We start from the raw sequence: 15,449 nt of genomic DNA on the forward strand, positions 1-15,449 counted from the left end.
TAATAACGCTTCTAGTAATTAACGCAGATCGATGCATAGAGTCACGCGGCGTCCAGGCCGCCGCGAGTTCATTAATTGTTCCGTAACAAACCGTTCGAGCGCCGCGATTGTTCCCGAGATCCCCCGCGTTCTCGTAGACGGGGGGGAAGGAAACGAATGGCCGGCGCCGCCGAGCCCGTTGCTCGGGTTTCCCTCGAATTAATCAATTGTTAGTAATCTGACAGCAGTTCGGCGTTCGGCTATTAAAAATTCAATCACACGCGCGAGTAAACGCGCCGCTCCGGAAAATCGCCGGAAAGTTGACCGCTCGCGGAGCACCGTGCGCCGTGTTTCGATCGACGCGCCGCGGATCCGCCGACCACGGCCGATCTGTTTCGGCCGTTTCCGGCCGCTCCGATAAACAACTAACAAGCGGACGATTTTAACCCCTCGCGCTCCGAACTATTTTAATTCGATATTTAAAATCGTCTCTCTCACCTACAGTATTTCCATTTCAAGTAACATACTGTATTTTATATGATGTATTTACTGCATCGCGCGAACGCAACCGCGCACGCCGATAGCGCGCCGCGAATTACGGGGCGGCGCGTCGATTAGGCGAACCGTGGATATTTTTTTCGGTGATCGTGATCGAATGTAATCGTCGCGGTTCTTTACGGTGCTTTTAATTAAACAGGCGCACGAACCGCGTCGGATACGTGCACGTGCACTCATTTAGCAGCAACGCTAAACGCCAAGTAAATATTGAACAATGAATAATACATGGCCCCGGGATCGAGGGAGAGAGGGGCGGGGTGGGGGATGGGGGATGGGGTGGGGCCCGCGCACTCGTTTAGTCGCGATATTAAAATGTAATTAAACATCGATGCGCATTTACGTGCTCGAATTACCGAGAGGCCGGCGTTACATCCGCCGCGCGCACATTTTCGTTCACACTGTAATTTATGCAGTGCGGAATATTTTAAACGATCATTGACTGACCCCAACATGACCTCCCGGGCAAGCCTGTAATTTAGATTCAACGTACACATATCGATGCACCAATCGGGAGCCTATTGCGAGCCGATACCTGAGCAGAGATCAAACTTGTACCTGGCGCGGCGATTTACTTGGATTCGATTTTTCGTTTAGGGGAGTCAAGATGGAGAAACGAGTCAGGCTAGGGTGATAGTAGCATTATTATACTACAAGGTTATGTCAACCTTGGACACCTTTTTCGAAAATAGAATTGAGCAACAAATGAAGGATTAATAACGCAATGTGTAATTTTCTTATTTTTTATTTTCTCTTAGCATTAAACCTATTATAGCTGGTTAAATGACTGGTTTTATATTTTATATAAATTATTATATAAAATAATAATATATTTTAATAATTATTGGAGTCACAAAGCTGTTTGCTTTAAAGATTGTCAAATATATTTCTTTGCTTCGGCGCACGGGATATTGTAACAATTGAGAAACAAATTTGGATAAATCGTCGTTATCTTGTAATTCTTACCGAGGTAGTTTTTATTGGGAGCTTATAGATGTTTAGTGTTAATTCTTGTCAATGCAAGAATTAGTTGTTAAATTAAAGTTACATTTGATTATATGCATTTTACAATATTTATTTCAATTTAAATTATAAAGCAGATTTTAAAAGACAATATACATTACATCTTCCTTTATAGAGTTAATCAATTTGTGCGGATAAGCTCTCAAACAGTGTCAATACTTCCTACTTCGGAAAAACTGTTTTCCAACCCCATTGACTCACCGCGTCGAACTACCCTTTCTTCGGCCAGGTATCGACGCAGACAATGCGAGTCCTACAGACGAAAAAATGTGTTCGCGTGAGAATGGCGCCGGTAGGATGGCTACGGGGTACGTAGGAGGAAAACCGTGATCATGGAATAGGAGACCGTAAAAATCGGAACGAGCGAATCATACACGCCGCGGTCCCGACCCCGCGGCACCGTCGATCTGATACGTTACGATGATGCAACGAATCAACCGAATATAAATTCACAGTTACGGCGGGGTAGAGAGCATAGAGGTGGAAGGGAGGAGGGGGGGCAGAGGGCCGGGCAAACGTGATATAAACGCTGATTCCACCGCGCGCGCGGTTCTTGCACGCGTAAATCTCACGATTTACGAGCGCGGTACCAGCGTTCAGGAAAAAGATGGCTCGGCTGACTTGAGGGGGCATTCCCGACGCGCGTTTCGCGAGCTATCGGCAACGTAGTTGTTGTCCGCTCGCGCCCGATCCTCGGAGTCATCTCGCGGCCCACGAGAATTCACGGGGAGGAATATCGAGGATCGCGACGATCGTGGCAAGAATCGCGAGAGCACCCGAGAACGGGGATCTCGTCATTGTCTTGTTACGTACGGACGAGTTTTTCCTGCGTGACCTCCTTCGCGAGGATCACTGTCCCAGGCGAGCCGGTTCCATGCGACAGGAATAAGTAATACGGACTGAAATTTTCCAGTTATTATTTTCTAATATTTTTATGATTACTTTCTGTTTTCTAATGTTTTTATGACGAGCGTCTATTTTCTAATATTTTTACGATAAGTTTCCGTTTTCTAATATCTTTATAATAAATTGCTACTTTCTACTATTTTTATAATATATTTCTGTTTTCTATTATTTTTGTAATGACTTCCTATTTTCCGCTATTTTTATAATAAATTTCTATTAAATAAACAGAGCCAATTTTTCTTTAAGTATTCATTTAATCCGCGCATCCAATATATTATAATTATTACACAACATTTACCTAGAAACTAATTCAAGTAGTACGAGTTAATAATTGATTAGACACGTAATACCTAAACAGTGCAAGTTGATAATTAATCCACTAATGCGGACTTTAGTAGTGTATGTCAATAATTGGTTAGACACTCTGGAGTTTAGTAGTACACGTCTATAATTGATCAGACGCTCTGGACTTTAGTGATGTGTACATATCTGTAATTGATCAGACGCCCTCGATTAAAATAATACGGGTTAATAATTGAATAAACAACCGGTAAACAAAGTTTATACTATGGGATGAATATTATGTATATTATACTATATTACGAATATTATATTGCATCAGCTTTATTATATTATAATATGAATATTATATACATTGTGCAAATTATATTATAATATGAATATTATATACATTGTGCAAATTATATTATAATATGAATATTATATACATTGTACATATTATATTGCTCTATGTAATAATACATAATCTATAAATTATATTACATCGCGTATATTATATTACACCATAAATATTACATTGCACTATGCATACTATATTACATTATGAATATTGTACTGCACTATGTAATAATACATGATGTACGGTATATTGCACTACGTATATTATATTACATACTACACATGCAATCGAGTACATATGTACATGTATGAAATGCACGTGTATTACGATGTACACCTTCAAAATCGCAATATATACTTGAAACCCATCCTCCTCGTATTTCGACGTAACAATTAAAAACTACAGTTCCCGGCGGCGCACAACGAACTTAGCCAACGATTCGCGGATGTTTCGCGATTGGTCGCAGGATGTTTAGAAAGTAACACGTTCGATTTATGGTTTCCAGACGACGAGAGCTCGTCGGTGCACGGTATCGTGACCGAGGACGGTCTGTTCGACGGCACGATCTTTACGGCCACGGACGAGATTTACATCGAGCCGGTCAGCAGATACGCTCCGCTCGTGTGCCGTAAGCTCGACGAGGACGAGCCGGACACCACGGACGCCATGCAACACCATTCCATAGCCTACCGAGCCGTGGACGTCGAGCAACCCCTTCGGAACGATTACACGTGTGCCAGCGAACGGCTGCGCGAAAGCACCCTCAACGAGCTTAGGTGAGTTCCTCGTCCGGGACATCATATTTTTTAAATTATTCTTCTTATCGTTTAATTGTCCGATTTGTTGAGACGAGGTCGGATTATCCAGATGAAAATTAGCGGTCGATTTCTGCTAGCGAAAGCTGCCCGCTTCGTTCGTTTGCGCGGCTCGATACGGTTCTTCGGAAATTCGTGTATTCTTGGCGCTGTCTGATCGGATACAGACCAATACCACTCGACGGCACACGTGTCCCGGTGCAGACTTCATTTCGGTCTGCGGGAAACCTTGGTTCTTATCACTCCTTGAATTAGAAATGATACAATTTTATACCAGCACCTATAAACTCTCGATTTTAAGCGGTTGCCTGCTGTTCCCAGTTCGATTCGCTGTACCTCTTATCTTACTCGGCCGCCCTGAGACTGGCTTGCTCCACTTGCCTGATCGAGAACAGACCTTTTCACTGGCCTCGAAAGCAAAATCTACGATCCGCGGTGTTCATCGCGTCGATACTTTTCTCACAATTGTTTCGCCTCCTCTTATTCTACGTACATTGAATGAAATTCGTGTAGCAATTATATTATTAATATATTATAATTGATATATTAATAATATATTGTATAATATAATATAATTGATATATCAATAATATATTATGTAATACAAATATCATATAATTGATATATTTATAATATATTATATAATATAATATAATTGATATATTAATAATATATTGTATAATATAAATATCATATAATTGATATATTTATAATATATTATAAAACTCGCTCCGTCAAAATACAATTTAAAATCTCTGCATAGTAAAACGTGTAGAGAAGCCGTAACAGCGAATTAAAAATTTATTGAGTCGGAGCCTTACAACCTCCGACGAGTCGGAGGCTATCGTCGGATAGCGGAGCGCGCTTAAACGCGCGCCGACATCGTCGCGAACGTCTTTATCGGTCCAATAGCAGGCAGACGTCTTCAACGTCGCGACGAGTGGGCGACCACTCGTTCTATCAGCTGATAAGCGAGCCACGGTCTCCTCGACTCTGTTACACGTATATCGCCACTGTCGGAAAGAGGTCAGCGCACCGCCGGAGCGAAATTATACATAAGGGAGCCGAATTGATACTTGTATCGCGGGTCGGGGCCGGGGCACCGAGGACGGTCGGGGGTGAGGGGAGGGACGGTACGGCCTGTATAATATCAGCTTGTTGCCCCGTAATACATTCAATATTCCCCGGTAGCCGAAGTTAATATGAACCAGTGGCCGTGCATCGACCGGTTTAATAGAATTTCAAATGCCACTAGACCCGGCCGTGCCGGCGAACCGGAGAGGGGGGCCCCGCGCTTTCCATTTTTATGCGGCGCCCTTTCCGGCTCGATAGTTCCGAGGGCTCGGGGAAAAGCGGCTTACCAGATACTCCGGTCTATTAATCGCGTAACGGCGTCGTTCGAAGTTAACGGAATTAGTGGGGACCGTCGTGGCAGCCCTGCGCCGCAGGTTCAAAGGGACTGCCGTAGGGGCGGACCGATGATTGTCGTGGGACATGCGCGACGGCACGCCGCCGCAATTAGAGAACGCGCGGCCGATTTCGAACGGTTCTTGGCATCGATTAATGATAACGCCGCGTTACCGGCCAGAGTTTTCGGGTGTCCATCTCCGGAGAGCCGAGGAGAGGGAGTTAGAGAGGATAGAGGATAGAGAGGAGAGAGAAAGAGAGAGAGAGAGAGGCGGCAGCAGTTGCTCCAATTACTCCCGGTCGAGATAAACAGTTCGGTCGCGCTCGAGTTGGACATTGCTCGCGTAAACTTTCGCTGAAGCGATTCGAATGGCCGTCACGTGACTGGAATTTGCTTCCGCTCGTCATCCCGCAGCTAACCCCACCCGCGGCAGCCGCACGTGCTGCGGAAGATTTCTCCACTTTGTTCCATCGCCTCTGATTGGATTAACGTGGAAGCGCGTCCCGGCAGACTGGGAAACTGAAATTTCCCAATCCCGCCGGCCAACGTCACCGACGGAACTAATAACATTTATCGAATGACTAATGACACTGTTTCGAACTGCAACGTGACGCATCGAGTGGCCCCGCTGACCTTACTACGAACAAATTGCGACAACGTTGGCGGATCACTGATAGAAATTTTCCGACCCGTCTCGAGAATCTTTGGTTTGCTATACTCTCGAATTCCTTCTTATATTAAGATGTCCGATAAGTTGAATAGACTGAAATAGAGTAGAATAGAGTATAATAAGTGGGTTGAATAGAGTTGAATAGATTGGAGTAGAGTAGAATTTCTTGGAATAGAGTGGAATTGACATGGAATAGAGTAAAATATAGTTGTAGAGTAGTGTAGAGTAGAATGGAATACAGTGAAATAGAGTGGAATAGACTGGAATAGGGTGGAATAATATACAACACAATAGAATAGAGAGTAAGAGGATAGACTAGAGCAAAATCGAGTGCAATAGAGTGGAATAATATAGAGAACACTCAAATAGAGTGTAAAAGAGTAAAATAGAGTAGAATAGATTAGAATAGAGTGCAATAGAGTGGAATAATATAGAGATGACTCAAATAGAGTGTAACAGAGTAAAATAGAGTAGAATAGAATAGAATAGAGTACAATAGAGTGGAATAATATAGAGGAAAGTCAAACAAAGTGTAACAGAGTAAAAGAGAGTATAACAGAGTGGAATATAGAGTTAAATAGAGTTGAATAAAATGGAATAGAATAAAATTTCTCGTAGAGTACAGTAGAATTAAATAGAATACAATAGAATAGAGTGTAACAGAGTAGAAGAGAGTACAATAGTGTGGAATAGAGTGAAATAGATTGGAATTGCATGAAACAGAGTAGAATATAATGTAGAATAGGCTATAACAGAGTGGAAAAAAGTGAAATAATATATTGAGAATATTGCGAATTTTCATCGGGCATACTCTCGAGGTGACACATAAAATGACACAGAAAGCACTTATGGGACACCCTAATACCTCAGCAAAATCAACGCGAACAGAAACCCGATAAATACATAGAAAAGTCCAAATAATTCGACTTCGCTGCCGGAAATTGCTGACGGTATAATTATTTACGGCCTACATTCATGGCCCATATTCGCAGACGTGGCCGCGTTCCCCGTTCTTCGCGCTCTGTAAATGCTTGTCTCGCAGACGTCGGAGATCGCAACGCGCGCAGCGAAGGATTAAATGAACACCGGGGAAGAGCCTATAAAAACCGGCTGGCTGCAGGCTTGTGTATAAAAGTGTCGTAAAACCGTAGCAACACAGAAACGGTATAAAAAGCCAGTTAAACGGATCTCGCGAGTTTGAAGCGTCGAATAGAGGGGGACAGGTGGAGAGAGGGTCAGGCCGGGCTGACCGGCTCGCGCTGAAAAAGATTAGGAAAGTAAATTGGTTGCCGGGCTGTTACGTATTATTCGACATATGTCAAGGCCTTATCTGCGGCCGCAGCACCGGCAACGATTTCTCTCCGTTTATCCAGCGACGCGGCCGGCGAACCTGATCAGCTCCACCGTGAAGGATTCAGTGGGCCGAGCCGTAGTTTCCCGGACGCTTACCGGCGAAAAATCGTTTGCAGGACGAACAGGACGTGGAGTGGATATCTCGGGGACACAATGCGGCCGCTTTATCAACACCAGAACGAGGGGAAGTCCCGGCCGAAGCCGGGATTCTATCCGAAGGACGCGAGGAAGAAAGACCCCATGGCGAGCTCGCACAATTTGGAGCTACTCGACAGGTAAAATTGTATATCGATCCCCGTACCGTAACCCACTCGTCCGGATACATTTGAATCCCTATGGAAAAGCCACCCGTCCCCTGGAAAAAACTTACAAAATCCCCGACTTCCATCGCGCCTAACCGGAGCAGGTTTTTCAGTGACTATTTGAAGCGAACGTGTCGTGACAGGCTCGGCGCGCTCTCAAAGCGACGCTTATTTGTCGGATCAGTGACACGACTGTTCTACTTATATCGTGGTAAAACATTTCGTAATAATAGAGACGGGATTTGATGCTTCTTTGTCACTTCGACTGACGTTGGTACAGTCGCCAATGGAAGTGTGAAGACAGATTTTTAAATGGAGAAATGAAATGTATGTTTTTCAAGCTGTTATTTTTAACAATTTATAGATAGCTTGCTGGCAAAAGCGTTCACAGAACATTCTACAGCGATCGAAATTCTTGCTCCGGTGTCTGACCACATACATGCCATCTTCCCTTAGATATCCTTCGACAAGTTCTTTCTTTTACTTATCCAATAGCTACCCTCAATTGTTTCAACAGACTTATTGTACTTGCATTGTTTACCTTTCATCTGACTGAAGCTTAAATTAATCCTATCCGCGTGTCCGACAAATCGTTTACTTACTCTCCTAGTTTGATAAAAGATTGTGAAATGGCCTCAGGAACCCCCCATTTCCCGGAGAATGTATAATTTCGAATCACCAAAGAGTAATACACTGTCCCAGAACGAATTATTTTTAAAAATCAATTTTTCTACAAATTTTAACCCTTTGCACTCGAGTGGTGAGTCTGAGGCACCACTAAAATTGTCCAATTACATTCCAATATAATTTTTCTAACAATAAGGTTTAGTTTTAAAATATTGTCAAGTAGTAAATACTTGGTAGAAGTCGCAAGAATAAATTTTGTATGCATACAAATTTATTTTGTTAAATAGAGTGGAAATACCACGAACCAGAAAAATTAATTCAAATTTACAGTTAAAATGGCTCCGAGTGCAACGGGTTAAACGTACTATTTTTTTTTTTTAGTCGAACGTTAGAAGCGTAAGCGTTCGAATACTTTCGCGTACGAGTGTATACAACCCATTGCCGCGCGCGTTCGTACCGCCGCGCGATGAATTTGTCCGAGCGAGATGATCCCGTTTGCTCTTCGCATTCGCGCGGGCATCGTATCCTCGTCGGCACTGCTATCGCGGGATTAATTGAACTTCCCTCCGGAGCCGGTATGGTCGGAAGCTCTTAAAAAACAAAAGGTTCTAGAGCCTCTAAAAGCTTTACACGGTCGTTCATTCGCGATCAGACGTTTTTCCCCTCGGCGTCGTGCTCGTTCCTTTCGTCCTCCTCGGCCAGTTTAGCGCTTCCACTCTAGTTCCATTTACCTCATCCGGCTGAACAGGTCGATGAAATATTCGAGCCGGGGCAAGGCCGGCGCTCTTCGGAAGAAAGTTCCGCGGACGGTAAGAGAAGCGCAACGGCTACTTATCGCTCGGCCGAACGATTCCCCGGGACGTTCGCCCTGCGAATCTCGAAGCGTCCCGCTTAACCCTTTCGGGACGGGCGCAGTTTACGTGGAGCAGTCTTTTATTGGTTCACGGAGACAGTATATAAGGCAGTTATTTTTATAGTAGAAAAGATTATTAAAAACTAATACGAAAAGAATACTGTTAGGGTCATGATTATATTATTGTTTTATTGCAATAATGAAATCGAAATGAATGATAATTATTACTGCAATGGTGGAGCGAAATAAAGCATTTGACAACGCAGAAAATAGAGATTATTTTAAATTTATACAGTATCATTATTTTATTTGAATTGTTCAAATATCTTTTATAGCTTTTCCAGTTAAAATTCCAAGGAATTTTGGATTTAAATATTATAATCAATTTTAGCTGCTTATAAAACTGAGGAATAGTTGAAATGCTATTCAAGTTCAATTCGATTTTGAAATGGTGTTATTCCAAATTTTTAAAGTACTTATCGTACGATAGATTACGTATCGTAATTCTTTACGATGTCCCCTGAGAGGGGACAGCCGAGTGCCAAGAGTTAATATTTACTAAAGTATTTTCCAGATCTTGGAGGTTACTTTCTCAATTTTTTTTTCACTTGTTTATATAAAAATAAATACTCTAGATCACAAATATATTATTTAAAAATGAGATAAGAAAGAAATATTAATTTTTTGGATTTTTTGTATTCCTCGAATCACTGTGTGCCGTCGCAAAAGAGTTAAAGAGCATTGTTCTCCGAGTGGACAGCGAACGAGCAGAGTGACAAGCTCGTATCCCGACGTAACCGTCAAGAATCGAAAACAACCACCGCCGCCATTATCGCCAATCCAATTGAACGTTACCTCGACCCATCCTTGTCTGCCGTTTCTCCCGTCGACTCTTGTCAAGCTGCCTCGATTCGTCGTCCGTCCACGTTACCCGCAGGTGAACGCCCGCGAGGACACCCCTATCTCTCTGTCTCTCTCTCTCTCTTTCTCTATTCCCTCTTCGACGCCGCGAAGGCTCGAAAATTCTAAATTTGGACGCAGCGGTGCGCCGCCTTTGAAGCACCGAAAATTTTGTTATTTCGCGCCCCCGAAGCTGTCCGGAGTTTAATTCGAAAAAATTTCATTTGGAGCCGGGGGCGCGCGCTCGGATTTGGCGATAGGGGCGAGAGAGAGAGAGAGAGAGAGAGAGTGCGGCACGGTTTCGCACGGAGTGTTCCTGAAATGGAATAAACTGAAATATGCAATCGCGCGGTATCAGCGGAAATTCGTTTGAACCGGAATAAAGTGAAACGCCCCGTTAAATTGACCGTGTCAACAGTTCTCCGTGGAAAACTTCGCCGTTCCCTTGATCAAACACCGGCGTCCGAGCCCCGGCCCGGAATTGTTGAATAACAATTCTCCTTTTTTCACCCTTTTTCTCCCCCCGCCACGCCAGGTTGTACAGAGCGAGGTATTCGAGGGTGCTCCGGAAACGGACCTCCGTCGACCCGAAAAAAACCACGTGCATGCTGTACCTGCAGGCCGATCACACGTTCTTCGACCATTACAAGTCCGAGGAGGCCTGCATCGAGGTGATGACGCGGCACGTGCAGCGCGTCAACTCCATCTACAGGTACACAGGTAAGAGCCACGCGTCTTGAGTTTGCATCCTTACGGGGCATCTGTATACAGGGTGTCCGAAAATGACACTTCAAAAATTAGGGACATTTTGTTGACTTGAGGACACCGTGTCAGGGTGTACATACACGTATGTATCTCGTAATCAAAGGGTTGAACGGTAACAAGTGTACCAACTAATGTCCCGGGACACCAGATGGAGAGGAACTTGGGATAACAGCATAATATTACCTTATGGATAACTTAGGGATAACAGCATAATATTTTTTTGAGAGATCATATTGAAAAAAATGTTTGTGACCTCGACGTTGAATTAAGATAAAATTTAGGTGCAGAAGTTTAAGTTTTAAGTCTGTTCGACTTTTAAAATCTTACATGATTTGAGTTCAGATCGGTGTGAGCCAGATCGGTTTCTATCTATAATAAAATTTAATTGGTTTTGTACGAGAGGACTAACTAAAAATATAATTATATAGATTTAATTTATTTAAATAATTATGAAATATTATCCCCGATCTTGGTGCGGAGGACATTAATCATCGCCCAGCCGACCGAGATCGAAGTTACCGTTCGCGGAGTCGTTGATTGTCTTTCGGAATCGATGAATCGGTTGAACGGAGAGCGTCGGCGAGCGCGATGACAGCCGGAATACGAATGGAAAAGTCTCTTGCCGCGGCGGTTATATAGAGAGAATCGGCAATGTTCCCTCCGCCGGCTAACAAGTGCGCGTCTTCTGTCTCATTCCGCTGTAATAACTTCGCAAACCAATTAAAACTTTCCCCGGACCTTCCAGTTAAACTAACTTTCTGCCAGCAGCGATCGGGGGAAATGAATGTTCCTTAGCCTTACTGCGGTTCCTTTCTGCCGCGCGACCGATTAATGTCAGTTTCTGTGTCTGACGTTGACCGATTGATTCCGCGGAACTTCATCGCCGTCCCGGTCTCTACACGCGCCTAGCGCGTTAACTTTGAACGATGGTAATCACCACGGCGAACCCGAATGAATCCGACCAGAGTACTTCCGGTTCTTTCCCGCGATGCTCCTTCTCGTTCGGACGCTTCGCGGGCGAACCGTTTGCCCGGAACGTAATTTCAACTTCGCCACGTCCGACTAATCCGGGGTCTGTACTACTCGAGGAACACGCGACCTGGACCTGTGTCGCATGAACTATTCGATTGGCGAGGTTGCGTCAAGATTTGGATGGTCACATTAATTGGCAACTAAATGATTGCAGAATCAATCAATAAATGGTCTTGGCACGCTCTTAGCACCTTTAACTCCTTACACTACAACGAGTCAGACTCGTGACGAACGTTTCGTATATAATCTAATAAATATGACTATCAATAGTTCTTATTAAATGGAAACAAGATTTAAATCTCCTGTCACGAAAATCTGTGAATGAAAGTGAACGAAGAGAATCAGAAAACAAAGATCTAGTAAGAGAATTTTATCGATTAGTTATTTAGCTTCGTTTTTATCCCAATTAAATAATGGAAAACACGAGACGCGTTTAAAACACATTTTATATCTCTTTGCGGTCACATGTTTACTCTCAACCACCCCAGCAAGGAATAAACTAATTGTTGTGTTACGTTGCATCGTAATACGGTGCGACGATTGAATAACGTCACCGTCGCGACAACTTAATGCGTTGAAGATGTACATATCAATTTACAGTTTCTCTGAATGCGCCTGAATGTCTAAAGAACCTGTCCACGCACCAGTGCGGTGCTCCTATCAACTGGAGATAACGGAACACAGTATAAACAATAGCTATCGCCCATCACCCCGTCTATCAAATGATATTCTATTGTTAGCGTGGAAAGATAAGAGAATAGTCACCCTACTAAGCAGATACCATACCTTCTCGGGCACGCAACTATAGAAAGAAGGGTGAAACGAGGTGGCACCGTCGGCATTAGCAAACCAAATGTTATTATAAATTACAATATGAATACGGAAGGCGTCGATAAGGCTGACCAATTACCAAGTTTGTACTGTATTATGCGAAAATTTTGCAAATGATGGGGAAGGACTTTTTCTGAGGATTAGTGGTCTGTGCAATCGGTAGCTACATCTTATATAAGGTGTCTACTAAAAAAAGGTAACAGGACGCCTATGTCGACAACGCCTACTCGAACAAGTATTAGAGCTCAAGCTTGTCAAACAAACAAAAACAAAAGAAAACTCAAAATTGTGGAGGAACGATCTCTCATTCCACAGCATCTCGATCAAAGCGTTCGCGTGTCTGACCACGGCTCGCTGAATCTACTTGACGCCGAAACACCGCTTTGCCCGTCGCAATCCGCAGCGTTCCGTTCTTATCGGTTAATCGCAGACTCTGCAATCCATTTCGCCGAGGGGTTGGCGACGCGTACGTCCCGTCTGGCCACCAGACTGGCATATTCCACTTGAATTCGTAGCTACACAACGGGAACCCTCGAACGACGCATCCACAGTTTAGTATCAGTCCCTCATCACTCGGTCGGCTAACCAGGGGACAATCAGAGGCGGCGATCGTCCGGCGATACGTAAAGAGGACGCGTTGGAGAGTGTACGAGAACGAGAGAGGAAGAAACAGAAAGAGAGAGAAAAAAGAGAGAGATAAAGATATAAGGAGAGAAAGATATATTAAGTTGGGGAGAAAGAAATCCATTATTTTTACGTGAACTTCAAGACTTTATTTAACATGTTATTTACAAAAATAACATGTTATAACAAAAAACACGAGCCCCTTATAATTCCTTACAGATACTTCAACAGACATCGATCATCACAGCCGTTTACCGAAAAAATAATGGATTTCTTTATCCCCAGCCTAAGTGGAGCAAGAAATAGGGAAAGAGAAAAAGAGAGAGATAAATGAGGAAAAAAGAAAACAAAGAGATAAAGATATCGGGAGAGAAAGAAAAAAAGAGAGAGTGAGAAAGAGAAAAAGAGACAAAGGAAGAAAGGAAGATATAGGGAGAAGGGGGAACACAGAGGCAATCAATTGAAAGAGTAGTATCGCGGTGTAAGAGGGGAAGTAGGGAAAGCATCCGCCGAAAATCAGATTTGGCGCGAGCGGGCCGCGAATATTAAGTAAGAGAGAGCCCGGCTGGACGAGAGAGAGAGAGAGAGAGAGCGGCTCGTGTGTTTCTCGTGGCCGAGGGCATGCCGGAACACAGAGGAGGGCTCTAAACGCTGCACCACCTGCCGTAACAACGAGCAAATATTTGTGTCTCGTGACTGAGCCGTGTTTAACGTAGCGTGACCGCGCGTACACGCCGGACCCCAGGCCAGTGCATTACTTAGAATTCCCTATCTCTTCCGTCGTGCGATTCGCGGATAAAGCCCGGTCTTCCGGCGACGTTTCCGCTCCCTTTTCCCCGCCGCGCTCGCCCCGCCGGATTTCTCCCATCGTAACGGGGCTGGTTCTCCTCGGACGAATATACTCGGGAGCCGGGGACACGTCGAGCTTTCGGTACGATTATCGGGGCATCTCTACACGCGAGCATTTCGGATGACCGATCGACCACCCCCACGGAAATGTTGGTCTGCCTTTGTCCCCGGATTAAACGGCATTAACTCTCTTCCCCCCACCGATATGTACATGCTCTCGCCACCCCCTCGCCGACCCCCTCTCCCAACTAAACGCTCTTGTCTGACGAGAGATCCGGAATTGCTGCGATTAACCCTCTCTCTCTCTCTCTCTCTCTCTCTTGCTCTATCTCTTTCTTTCTCTCTTTGACTCTCTCTTTCGCTCTCTCTCTCTCTATACGTTTCTCTCTCGCTCGCTCCCCGTGCTTCTCTGCATTGCAAAGTTGTGTCTGCTGATTGCTTCGCCTCGATTTCACTGCCTTCCGAGGCGGCCTGCGAGCGTGCGTGCACCGCCGCGTAAGTATTTCATTTGGAACGACGAATTAAACGGTAAAAGTCGCGTCACATCCCCGCGAATAATACGGGGTACGCGTTGATGGAAGTTTCAGCAGTTTCGACGAAAAAATACGACCCCGAGTTATGGGGGACGTTCGCGCGGGACAGCGAGCCCCGACGATGGGCACGCCGAGGGAACGCGGGAGCGGCGCTATCACGGCAATAATGCGGTTTGATATGCGGCGTTCGTCTCGTGCGCGAAATTGCGTTCTTCTTATTGCCGCCGCGAAAGAAAAAAATGCAGCCGCGATAATGCTATCTCGACGCGATATCGGCGGTGCCCGTCGCCGAGCACCGGCGTCAGTCATTACAACGTGGAACGCTGACCGCCGCGTTTATGATCCTTATCCGGCCGAGTCGCGTGAAGGAAAAAGCTCGGGAAGGGGGAAAGGAGACTTTATTTCCGGCCCCGTATCCGCGACGGCTGTCACGCGACGCGTTACCCCTCTATTTGTTTGCCGAGTAATTTTTTACGACATCGGCACGTGATCGCGCCGCCGGCTTATCGCGCGCGACGATCAACTTGAAATTGTTTAGCGGAATGAAAAGACGCGGTGCAATCTTCGGGCTGCTTGTTGCATGAGTCGAAACTCCTGGGGATTTGCTTGTCAATGCGATTATTCGATACTTGATGCTTTGTAGATGTTGGTTCGTAATACGGGACGGTTCTAGGACGTTTTTAGGCCGTTCGTGGGACGTTTATATGACATTTGGGGTATTTTTAACACTTAAAGTCTTATAGACGTGTATATGCGACGGCTGAAAGTCGCTAGCAGGGACGAT

General features: G+C 44.7%; 1 protein-coding gene across 1 annotated transcript in view; it reads left to right on the forward strand.

The window, feature by feature from the left end:
• The window catches only part of LOC144471082 (disintegrin and metalloproteinase domain-containing protein 10), a 275,894-nt gene that overhangs the window by 208,256 nt on the left and 52,189 nt on the right, over positions 1 to 15,449 (forward strand). Inside the window, exons 4-6 of the mRNA XM_078182798.1 lie at positions 3,609 to 3,879; positions 7,466 to 7,624; positions 10,567 to 10,751. Of these exons, the coding sequence (XP_078038924.1) occupies positions 3,609 to 3,879; positions 7,466 to 7,624; positions 10,567 to 10,751 (615 nt within the window). The remainder of the gene's footprint in view (positions 1 to 3,608; positions 3,880 to 7,465; positions 7,625 to 10,566; positions 10,752 to 15,449) is intronic.

Source organism: Augochlora pura, chromosome 6 (genome assembly GCF_028453695.1).
Source record: "Augochlora pura isolate Apur16 chromosome 6, APUR_v2.2.1, whole genome shotgun sequence".
In the NCBI taxonomy this organism is placed as follows: domain Eukaryota; kingdom Metazoa; phylum Arthropoda; class Insecta; order Hymenoptera; family Halictidae; genus Augochlora; species Augochlora pura.